This window comes from Hoplias malabaricus, chromosome 1, assembly GCF_029633855.1.
Source record: "Hoplias malabaricus isolate fHopMal1 chromosome 1, fHopMal1.hap1, whole genome shotgun sequence".
NCBI classification, from domain to species: Eukaryota; Metazoa; Chordata; class Actinopteri; order Characiformes; family Erythrinidae; genus Hoplias; species Hoplias malabaricus.
This window is the reverse complement of record NC_089800.1, coordinates 80,976,378-80,988,875: the sequence shown is the minus strand read 5'-3', so window position 1 is coordinate 80,988,875 and position 12,498 is coordinate 80,976,378. Positions and strand designations below refer to the sequence as shown.

At 41.5% G+C, this 12,498-nt stretch overlaps 1 protein-coding gene across 4 annotated transcripts in view; it reads left to right on the top strand.

The window, feature by feature from the left end:
- The window catches only part of myt1lb (myelin transcription factor 1-like, b), a 135,978-nt gene that overhangs the window by 69,920 nt on the left and 53,560 nt on the right, over nucleotides 1–12,498 (top strand). For all 4 annotated transcript variants that reach the window (XM_066674947.1, XM_066674954.1, XM_066674929.1 and 1 more), the window contains exon 5: nucleotides 6,767–7,275. In XM_066674947.1, the coding sequence (XP_066531044.1) occupies nucleotides 6,767–7,275 (509 nt within the window). The remainder of the gene's footprint in view (nucleotides 1–6,766; nucleotides 7,276–12,498) is intronic.

Genomic DNA, 12,498 nt, shown 5'->3' with positions numbered 1-12,498 from the left:
TACTATTATTTCTAAATAGAACCACTGCTATTGCAAGAACACTGCTCTTTAAGAGTGTAATATTTGGCCAACTTGGTGGTTGTAGGGAGTAGAACATTTTTGCTGCAATCTAAGCGTATTTGATTGTATGTACACACTGAATATATGTGCTTATAAGTGGTTACTGGATTGTGTGTGTGTGTGTGTGTGTGTGTGTGTGTGTGTGTGTGTTTGTCAGGAGAGCTCTTTTTAAAGCACCTGCTGCTGTAATGTTCCTTCAGGCTACTGCCGAGAGCAAGAATCCCCCCCTCATTGGTATTCACACTCATACTGTATTCGACTGAATGGAGACTGCCTGGGAGGCTCAAGATGCGGGAGCAATGGTGTGTGTGTTTGTGTGTGTGTATGTGTGTGTTTCTCTGTTTGTGAATGTATGTATGAGCTCTTGCACAGCTATGTACTGGCAAAAGTATAATAGTCTATGAAATATCGTCATAAATACACTCTCAAACATGATGGTTCTCCAAGGCTTCTTTATTAAAGAAAATGGTTCTATATAGAACTCTGAACATGTGAAGAACTTTTTGCATGATTAAAGGGTTCTACACATCATGAAGGGAATGTGCTATAGGTGGTTCTATATAGCACCTTATAGAAAAGGGTTCTCTGTGGCACCAAGTAGGTTACTTCTACTGTTACGATGTCCAGATTGTTACAATAAAAGAATCATTTTTGCTGCCATATAGGACCCTTCTATAAAAGGTGCTGTATGGAACCATCTATAGCACATCTTTATGATGCATAGAACCCTTTAATCATTCCAAAGGTTCTTTGAGTGTTCAGGGATCTATATAGAACCGTTTTCTTTACTAAAGAACCCTTGTAGAGCCACCATTGCTCTGGTAATACTTAGGCATAAGGATGGTACTGTAGACAGGTCATCACCCACATCCACATGTTTATTTAGGATCTCTGAGATGTGTTCTAGATCCAGAATGCTTTAGATCATTGGTTCTCAAACCTTTTAGATCAAGTACCAGCCATTATCAAACTAAACCCAAGTACCACTTTTGAGTCTTATCACTGACACGGGGACCCCTGGTTTGCTCTCTGTCCAGGGGAAAGGTGTGGGGGGGGGGGTGAGGGGGGCATAAGACAAAGTCTTGGTTTAAGTTTTGCATGTTTAGTTGCCTTTTTTTCCTTGAAATCTGCATTTTTTAGTCAAAATGAATCTAAGGTAATTAATAAAAATATAGTGATAATAATACATCTATGAAAATATATATATATATTTGTTAAAAGGTATTAAGCATTTTGAAAGAAATAAAAGCAAGGAGAGCCTTCAATTCAGTATCAGTTATGTGCTTAAAAAGGCTAAAGGTGTGGGGCTTGGAGCAGGTGCTTACAGCAGCTCTCGGCACTCGTATCAGGAGGTCAAGGAAGCGCAGTGTTAAACAGTGTTTTAGGACTCTAACGATGTGAGGAACGGCCATGTTGTTTTCCTTCAGCTGAGCGTTTTCTTCTATTTCGTGTTCATGCCTTGTTTCTCTCTCTTTTTGCTTCTCGATTTTGTCCTTCTGGGCACTGGAGTAGTTCTTGGGGCTGGTCTTGGTTTGGGGTTCTTGTTTCCACTTTATCCTTTTTGTATTAAAGTCCAAATTGCTCACGTCTGTTCTTAGCCATTGTTGACGGCAGTAAGGAGCTGAAATTGGGCTTTCTTTTTATGGATTCCACAAAATACTGGGGGAACACTCGTCCTGCCGCCCCTCGCCACCTTCCCTTACAGACGGAATGAACCACGTTGTATGCGTAGCCTATGTAGTGTTTTTTTAACACAAACATATTTTAATGAGACCCTGTGAAACATTATGTAAACATTATGAAAGCATTAGATTTTCAGTTATTAATTAATTCCTTAATTATAGTATATTTTCAAGGTCATCTGGCGTACCACCTCTGCTTTAGATGATTCCGAAATGAGTCAGGATGCCTAGTGTTTTCAAAGTAGGGATTATGAGCATTAATTGCTATGAATACTTGTATAATTTGTCACTTGTTGTGGTGGTAGATGTATGGGAAGTATTATAAAACTGGAGCCTTTTCCACTCTGGTGGTGTTATATGCATCTGGATGGAAACAAAGTCAACGCCCAGCAGACAGCTGTAGTCTGCATCATAATGGAGCCTCTTTTGTTTGACTTTTACGATGGAAGGAGACTGTTAGGTCTAATATCATCGCTGTACATCCCCCCCATCTTCCCCCCGCCACCTTCACCACCACTACCACCCCCTGCTTTTTCCTCCTGCTGGCTCCCTGCCTGTCTGCCTGCCAAGATGGCAAATCCCAGTTGGATTTGAGCGGGAGATCACCATGGCGACGGCGCTCTTGCCACACGTGCCTATAGATCCTGCTGGATAGGGGCACAGCGAGAGGTGCACTCATATGACAAGACTGCAGTGTGTCAGAGTCTTTCAGCACCATCCTTCGCCCCCCCCCCATTCACTGCCACCAAACATCAGAGAGACAAATAGAGCGGCACGGTAATGACCAGCTGAAGCCCGGACCCCCGCAGAGAACGTGCTTCAGCATTAGTGCTAACGCAGCACTTAAATAAGACAGTCGTCTAGCAGAGCACAATGTATGAGTGGCGCTGGATTTTCACGGCTGCAGAAGAGTCTATTTAGAAGACCACTCTCTGTGCCGAGCGGGTGTTGTGTTGTCATTTCAGCGACCTATTTTGACTATTATCTTTTTTTTTTTTTCGTCGCTGTGTAAATGATCCTCCTCTTCCAAATCTAAAGACCCCCGGAGGTTTAACCACAGTCTATTAGACAAAAAATACAAAACACAGTGGTGGCACAAAGCTGCCGCGATGGCGGCCCACACAGAGACAAGAGTGATTACAGAAATTGTCAGGAAAAAGTCTTCTGTGTTAGCTGTACTTCTACACACAAACACACACACACACACACACACACACACACACACACTGCACAATACCTTCAGTGCTTTTTCTATTTTTAATTCACCTAACTTAAGTGCCTGTGGAATTTTAGTTGTGCAGTGAACTGTGTGTGTGTGTGTGTGTGTGTGTGTGTGTGCGTGTGCGTGTGCCTCCAAGATTGTGTGCTAATAGTACAGGGAACAGATCAGAGCCAAGACACCCTCCATGAATGAGTCATCAGCTTTAGGCATCAAGGCCAGTGCTCACACACACACACACACACACACAAACGCACGCTTAGGTATACCAGACTTTGAGGCAGAAAATATACTCTGCGAATTCTCTTTCACAATGTAAAACACTGTGCAAATGTCAGAGACCACCCTTCAGTAATTTAAAAGAATGAGAAAGTGGGACTCTTGACTGTGTAATTTTGGGTCGGTCACCATAGCCACCTCCTCCCATAAAGAGTGCTTAAAATGCTTGGATGATGTTGAAAAACGAAAACCATCACACTGGAGATACATGGTTTTCTTTGGCCAGTGATGACATGCTGTTTTACTGAAGTGAATGGACTTGTTTTGTTTTTGCTGGATCACACTGTACTTTTATGATAGTCTTCTGGTGTAAACAGGTGTCGTTGGTTATAGTATTCATGTTAGCTGTGCTGTCACACTTCACGTCGGTTTGACACATCTCAAGGGTCCTCTGTCCTCCTGATCTGGTCCTCCAGACAGTGCTGGACTTGATCGGTCAGACAGGGCGTGTCTTTCTTTCTCTCTCTCTCTCTCTCTCTCTCTCTCTCTCTCTCTCTCTCTCTCTCTCTCTCTCTCTCTCTCTCTCTCTCCCCCTAGCTTCACCTCTTCCTCCTGTCCATCCAGCCCTTCTCCAGAGAGGCCGCAGGGGAGTGGGCCTGATTTATTTGGGGGTTAGGGAGACAGAATGAGTGGCATTTTAATGTGCTTTGGAGATGTTTGGTCACAAGTACTATTGATCACAGTGCAGTGGAGCGCTCCCCTGAGAGCCAAGAGAGGCTGGAACGGCTGTCAGTCCAGGAATGAGTTCCTGCGTCAGGCTCCAATTAATGATATGACGCCCTGGGTGGAAGGGGTCAGCCCATTAAGTAATCTCCCAGTCCAGGGAGATTGAGCCTGCCAGTGGGCTGGCCAGGCTGAATGATGGACGCTGGGTAATTTGGGCCTGAGCCGTGGTGTGCAGCTCGGGCCACAAGGGAGAGGTTGGATTAGAAGTGTGTGTGGTGTGTGTGTGTGTGTGTGTGTGTGTGTGTGTGTGTCAGGGGTCTAGTAGAAAGGGCGGGGTATGGGTCAGTTGATCTAAGTCTGTTCTTAATGTTCGGGAAGCCTCATGTACAAGTTTGCCCAAGTTTATTTATGATGAATATGAAACTTTAGAGTTTAGTATTTACTTTCTTACACACACACACACAGTTGTGAGCAATTTCTTAGCGCACAAACACAATAGGAGCCGTGAGCAGGCTGCCAGACTTAGCACCAAAGGAGTAGTTGTGGGGTTAGGTGTCTTGCTCAAGGGCGCGTCAGTCGTGGGTGTTGATGGACGAGCAAGCACAGCTTCTTCACTCCCACCTCCCCCATCTTTCCTGTTAGTCCTGGAGAGTGAACCGGCAAAGCTCACCACTCAAACCTTAAGGCCATTTTATTGAATATTATTAAAACTCCAAACGCCCACCTCCAAACGTAACACAGTGTAGTTTCTGCAGTGCTGAGCCCAGAGTAACATTGACAGAGGCTCTGCTCTCCCTATTACAGGTCAGTGAAGCATGACAATGATTTTCAAAGCTGTCATTTTAAGGTAAAAATACTACCTAGTGTTGCTTTAACAGAAAATGTAGTGTTTCAGAGAAATGAAACTCATTCTGTTCATTTCTTTCTGCATGTGTATGCAAACTCATTAAGAAATCGCAGCAGTGCATCCAATAATAAAGGCAGCGTAGATCGTCTTTTACATAGCGTCAGAAAGCACCAAGGTGCACGGATAGGTGACCAGCGTGGACACATCGGTGAACTTCTCTGAAGGCTTTTAATGAGTTAACCTGGACAAAGGCAAACTCTGTGGATGCATTGTCAGGTAAATGATGGAGGTTTTGAGGAGATAGAGCCTCTTTTTTAGCCTCTGTAATGAACTCGCACCGCTTCAGAGCATGTGAACAGTTAAATCTTATACATCACTCTCGACGCGAGGCAAGATTACCAGTATTAACAATGGTCATTTTAATGGGCAGCGAGGACGAAGGCAGCGTTGAGCAGCCCATTTAGTGTCCATCAGTCTAAATGCACCTAATGGACTGGCATCCATTCCACAGCACACTGGATTGACCTTGACAGAGTGCTGAGTTTCACCGGTGCCAGTTTCACTTTCAGCCGCCCAAAAAGTACACCTCCGCTGCCAGCTCATGTCATGAATACACTTCAGCTGCAATCTCCCTGCCTAATGCCATTTATTTCTTCATAGCTCCCACAAATCCGACTAGTGAAAGGGGATAAACGCAGCTAGAACGAGAATCAGGAGCTTTTCATAGCTGAATGGCTCTTAACTACAGACTGGGAAGGCCCTCGCAGTCCAGTAAACACAGAGCCGGTCCCTGCGCCAGAGCATTTTTTCTCGTTATTCCTCTGAAGTCACACGTCTGTTCAGTAGGGTGTTGTGCGGTTCTGAGAAATGGGTCGTTACTGACTCCCTGTGGTTCCACGAGTGAAATAGATTAATCGCCAGCAGTCAGTATTCTGACTGAATACACAGATTATCAGATTACGGTGTTCACTCCTTTTGCCAGGTGGATCTATGGAATATATTTTAGCTTCAGGTGCAAGATGCAATTAATCACCCCATAATCTCCCAACTGCTATGTGGGTGTTTACTGCTGCCGCCTGTGTCTACCAGTCACGGTTAGTGGCTCTCTGCCGATGTTTACATTTATATAAGCCTATCCTTTCATCCTTTAATCTCTGACAGAGAAAAATATGGGTTTCTGCTTAATCCTGGGACCTTTCGACTATATATGGAAAATAGATGTGCATGCTATTCAAATGCATGATGCATGTTCTACAAGCCTGTGAAATAATGGCGCTCTTGTATATCTTAGTTCTGTGTTGCCAGTGTTGCTTAGAATTACAGGGTGAAGGTGTATAGGCTACAAATGCACTCCAGTGACATGTTAGAGATACTGTTAAGATGAGGAGGCAGCAAGATGCTTTTATTTCAATGTCATTCTTCCAGGGTGAGAGGAGGTTTAAAAAGATAGAACATATGTTTTTCAGTGATTCCACCATTAAATACAGTACATCTCTGCTGTTCGTATTTAAACCTGATCCCCTCCACTTTTTTCAGCTTGTATGTTGGTTCCTTTTACCTAACATGCACATAACCCCTGTACAGGTTCTGCATGTGAATGATATGAACATGGCTAGTCTCACAGTAGAGAAAGAAACGCAAGGTCTGTTGTTTTGACTGTGTATGACAGCACATAGGTTTTAAAATGGAAACATTGTGCACATATAAAATGTGTTTGATTTAGGTTTAAATCAAGGGGATTATGTATATCTATGAACACAGTATGAAAGCATTCATAGGAAGTGCTACTGTGAACACAACCCTTTTCTCATTGCCTTAACGTCACAGAAACCATGTAATATGGTGCACGCTCTGCAGAATTTTGGCTAGCTTCTAAAAATAGGCTGAATCTCGGGCCTGAATGACATGCTGTGTTGTGCATGCGCAGGGGCTGCTCCGAGACCAGGGGGAGAGACGGCTGAATTGAAGCAGGCCAGCTTTTTAATTGGCTCTCTCTTATCTCTCCCCGTGCAGTGTGTACGGCTGCCCTCTGGCCAAGAAGAGGAAAACACACGACAGGCAGCCCCTCGAGCCCGCCGCCAAGAGAAAGGCCTTCCTCACACACGCCCAGCCTCAGCACATGGACGACTGCTACGAAAGCCAGCCGGCCGAGGAGGAGGACATGGACGAGAAAGAGGAGGAGGAGGAAGAGGAAGAGGAAGCTGGGGAGGAGGTGGAAGCTGAGGAAGAAGAAGAGGAGGAAGGAGAAGGAGAGGAGGAGGAGGAGGAGGAGGAGGAGGAGGAGGAGGTTGAAGAAGAGTACACAGACAATGAGGAACAAGTAGAGCAAGAGGAAGGAGAAGTGGAAAACGGAGAGGAGGAAGAGGCAGAGCAGGAAGAAGAGGAGGTAGTACAGGAAGAGGAGGGAGAGGATGGTGAGGCGGAGGAAGAGGAGGAGGAGGAGGAGGAAGAAGAGGAGGAGGAGGAGGAGGAAGGATATGAAGAGGATGATGAAGAGGAGCAGCTGCACACTCAGGATCAAGGTGAGATGGCAAATCGCTTCTTCTTCGCTCCGTCTGTCTCCAGGCATCTAAACATCTCCAAGCTGCTCTGGAAAAGTTAGGCGTCCTCAGATGTGACATGATCCGCCCTGTCATGCATTTCCTCTGTTCTGTTTTAGTTTTCTTTGTTTTTAATTTGTAATTTTTTTGCCCCAAACAGTGACTCCGCCTCTGACTATGGTCTTATTGAGTAAGAGCAGATTGGAGTTCAATGAAAGTGAAGTTAAACAGCGAGTACTGTCCTCCAGAAGAGGGCCGGAGGGAGGGGGAATTGGCAGCTCCTGCTCTGTGGAGGAAGGTCACCGTAATTTGAGGTGCGGTGCAGTTGGATGTTTGTAGCACGACCTTCAGTGTGGTCGCAGTATCAGGCTAAAAACAGACACTTCAGGCACTGCTTCCACTCCTCCATATACTCTCTGTCTCTCTGATGCCTGCTTTAGTCACGGTCTTTGTTTCAGAAGCAGCCGCAGGTTGTACAAACATGCAGTAAGTGTGATATTCAGGCGACAGAACTCAGGATGAGAATGTAGGAATATGATCCTCAGATTATACATACACCTATAGTATTTGATCAGATCAAACCAAATAAAATGTATTGGTTTTATAGTTTTTTTTACAACTGGTGTTTTTGCAAAGCACTTTTACAGAAATCCAGTAACAATGGATAAAAACTAACCACAAAAAACCCAGGTGAACAAGCCAAAGGCAAGAGTGGGCAAGGAAGAATTCCCTCAAAGCTAGAATACGAAGCCTTAGAAGGAAGCAAGTGTCATGTCAAGGTGTAAAGTATAAGGAGGATGACAGTATTGATGGTTGTTTATAATAATAACAATAGAATCTAATACTAATGATTAAACAATAATGACAAAATAAATGAATTCAATCTATTTCCTTATGTATTTAGGACTTTCAGTGGTGCATAAACAGGTTTACATTTAATGCAGTCTGTAATAACAGAAGCATGCACAGTTCATGTAGTTTTAAATGTGCTTTCCTGCACTAGCTTTGCAGTAAGTTCCAGATTAACATGAACATTATCATCTTCACTTAGACGTACTGAGATCTATAGTGAGTAAGGGAGAACTCTTCTGGGGACATATCTAATTGCAATTGCTCAGATCAATGTTTTGAATGTGATTTCAATTTCAGTTATTTTCTATAAATTAACCTCCATCCTACTTCCAGGCCATTATTTTTTAATATTTTTATTTCCCCCTCACCCTTCCAGAGAACCATAAATAGTTATTATCATTTCAATTAAACCTGCTGTGTTCAGTACTTAAATCAGTGGCAGCCCATAGATGCTACCAGACATCACCAGCAATGGGGCCAGATGTACATATGAATGCAGGCGCAGTGCAGATGTGGCTTGATTGACTTGATTGCGTTGCTCCTTGCTCCAGTAAATCAAGCAGAATATTTAATCAGCTGCATTTCTAATATTCACATCAATTTTCCCACTGTTTCATGCAGCTTTTTGTTGCTCACAGTCCATAAACTGCATGTTTAAACTCATATAATAATTTCATAAATAACACACAGAATGCATCCTCTCTTTTTTCTGAATACCCCAGCAGGTAATGGTGAGGGGGCCTGTTTTTTAGGCTATGTTCGGAATATGGCCGCCATCTTGAAAGCCGCCATATTGGATCAAGGGCAAATTTTTCCAATGGGAAGGTGGTCATATACCATATCAAAGAAATAAAAGGGTGTCCTGAGACTTTTAATAGTTTAATAACATGTTACCAAATTAAGTTGTCATAGCAGCCAGAGCTATGATACTTCAAATAGAGAAATGTGCAAAAAAGTTCAGTGAAGTATGTTAATCCCAGGCACATTACACACTGAAAGGCTATTGAGACCACACCCCCTGCATGCACTGTTCATTCCTCCATCACATGTACAGCATATGATTTCTAGAAACTTGACACTTACCACTAATGAAAGCACACATTTAGGTTCATATTTTATTGACAGCAATAACACTGAAACATTTAAGCAACTATTAAATTAAGGTGTAATCTCAAAGTTGCTTGCTATCTGGTAAATCAGAAATGCATAATGAGAAAAAAAGACTAGTTTACCAAGGCTAGCATGGGCTAGCTACTTATTTGTTTTCCCTCAACAGGTTTCTTTAACCAAGAATTAATACTTACTAATTATTTATTGGAAAATGGATGACACAGAGGTTAAGGAAGAAGCCTGAAACTATTAAAGCAATAATGCAGAACATGCAGAGGCCAGGCTTGAGAAGCTTGTGAGAAAATATCTTTATTTGATTTGATGTTAAATTTTATCTTCTTTTTTTTTAAGCAGAAGGACGGCTGTTTTGTTTTACATTTTGAAAGTTCTGCTTGCAACTATGTTTCTTAGTTATTATTTACATTATTATGCCTTTAGGTCTACACAAAAACAGGTCTGACATAAAAAGGGAACAATGAATATAGTGTATGATATAGTTAATTTAATGACCCAATATTTCCTATTTATTCCAATTAACTCCTGTAAATTCCCAAAGTTCCCAAAATTTCCATGGAATGTTTACATTTCCAAATATTTGGAATATTTCCAAAGTTCCCATGGAAACTTACCGGTAATCTACTGGAAATTTATATGACTTTTTCCACCTTTTTGCAACCCTAGTTGGTGCAATCAACACGCACTGATGTATTATTTGCTAATTTGAGCCTCGTATCTAATCTTTCCTAATATTGGAGACTAAAAATGCAGTGGTACAACTATTATTTAACTTACCTGCACATAGTCTACATGCACAGGTTTGATGTTAGTTTTTTATAAGCTGCTAATTTTCTCTTGGCAAATACAGATTACACTGCATTATAAAGATGTCTCCTTTCTTGCACTTGAAGTAGAAGTGGTCCGTTAAATATGACAAGGGCTTCGTTTCTTTTCAGAACAACTCAGAATTCGACAGGGTTTGGCATTCAGCTACCTGCACCAGTGACAGACTTGTCCGTCTCCTTATTACCTGTGATTTAAGCAGTAGATTGCTCTCCAGCCCATCATTCGTTAATTCCGGTGAATTTTTTTCTTACATATTTATTTACATTTTTACTCAGTAAGGAATGTAGTGAAGTACAATATTCAAGCAAAAAATACTTAAGTAAACGTAAAATTACAGACTGCTTAAAAAGTACAAGTACTCAAAAAAACTACTTAAGTACAGTAACGCGAGTAAATGTAATTTGTTACATTCCACCTCTGTGTAGCACATTCCAAGTCCAGCTTGTTATAAAGGATTTTAGCCTTCTGAAATTAAGTAACCCATTTCAGTATTTTAGTGAGTGAAAGACTTTTGAGAGATTCAAACTCTGTTAAGAATATTCCAATTTTGACCATGAAAAAAACAATGGATGCTTCAGTCGTCTGGGTCATTGTCTTACTACAGTGTGAAGCAGTGAGATTGGAGGAATGTGCTTAGATTTAAACAATTAGGATGCTTTTAAACTAAGTGAAACTCTAGTAATGGTCAAACTGTGATTCTTATGGAAGACTTGGGCACAATCCAGGACAATATTTGGTTACACTTACTACGAAGCCTGTATTTTTAAGTCTTTAAAGAGGAGTTATAACTCTATGTAATTTGGTAATAATGCTTGGTAAGCATACTTATAAACCCATAAAAAATATAAATGCCTCATAAGTCTCTTATAATGAGCTATGATTGATTATTTTGTGGCTTGTGAACATATTAAACGGTTATACAAGTGTCATTATGCACAGGTCATTATCCATTTAAATGGCTTTATAATGAATAGCGACACTTCAAAAATATTTTATTATAGCTGATCATATATTTATGTCTTATGAGACATTATTAGAGTTTATAAGTATGCTTTCAAAGCATTATCACCAAGTACCTAAGAGTTATAACTACACGCAAACCATACACTAGAACACTTTGAAACGTCTAAAATCTGACACTGTCTCAGAGATAAAGATGTGTCTTAACTACAGACTATGATTTTGCAAAGGCTGAGGGGTCACTACTTTCATGAACCTAGACTTTAAATGTATGATAATAATAAACACGGTTGGTTTTCTTGGACTTTCAAGCTATCCTTTCCAACTAGCACCAAACCATCAAGATGATGGGAGTGCCCCACAGCCCTCACAAACCATGATTTTATTGGCATAAGTTGAAAGTATTATTTGATTATTCATAACTATATTCTTCTGTAGTCTGACTAGCTGTTTACTTTTATTTCTGTCATCAACAAGTGATTATGCCACACCTCTGTGTATGCCACATTTGACTCTGTGTATGATTGATATTGTCTGATTATTCAGTGCCATGGCAGATGACAGTCTGCTTTCCTTTGGTCTTTATTCTGAGAGGTATCTTCAGCAGACTCCAGATGCAAACGCTACACGTAGAACCAAGTCCAGACCTTTGTTAGCTCTCTTGTGCATGAACTAATGAAGCAGCAACACACAGCTGGCCAAGAAACAACAGAGCAGCCAACTGGCCAGCTCTAGATTTTTGCCAATTAATTGTTGGGATTGTAAATGAGAAGGATTGCAGTTCCTCTATAATTGCCCCAATCCAAGTACCTATGAATTAAATCTGACCTTTTGTGCTTCAACCAAATTGTCATCATTTAATTTTAAAGCCACTGTGCCCTCATTTTCATACTTTTCTTCTAACCATTAGCTCTGTGTTTTGGGATAAATTTTCCCTGACGTGGCCAGCATACACGCTTCTAGAAGCAGCCGGCATGCTCTCAGACTGCTGATGGGATTCTGTCGGCCAGCCAACATTTGGTGAACTGTGAGAATGTAGAACACAGGTCCTCATTACAAGGTGACAGGGTGCTGTGTGTATTCTATAGATCATACATTGCAGTTTCATTGTTGCCCACCTTTCAGTTCTCATCCGCTGCAGGGGCGTCCAAACACAGGCTAAAATTTTTCACTAAGGTTTTCTCTAATGCTATCACTCACAGTTCAGTTCAGCAGGCAGGGGGTTTGGAGCTTTAAAATACTATTAAACTGCATTACTGTACAAATGTATATTGAATATATCACAAGAGTAAATGTGTATTCCATGGCATTTACTTATTACTTAGATTAACATACATGTTTATATTCTTACAAGGATTATAAGTATGAGAAAATATATACAGCTTATTCTAAACCTAACCCAGGGTTCAGGTTTGTGGGTTCAATCCCCACTACAAGCTG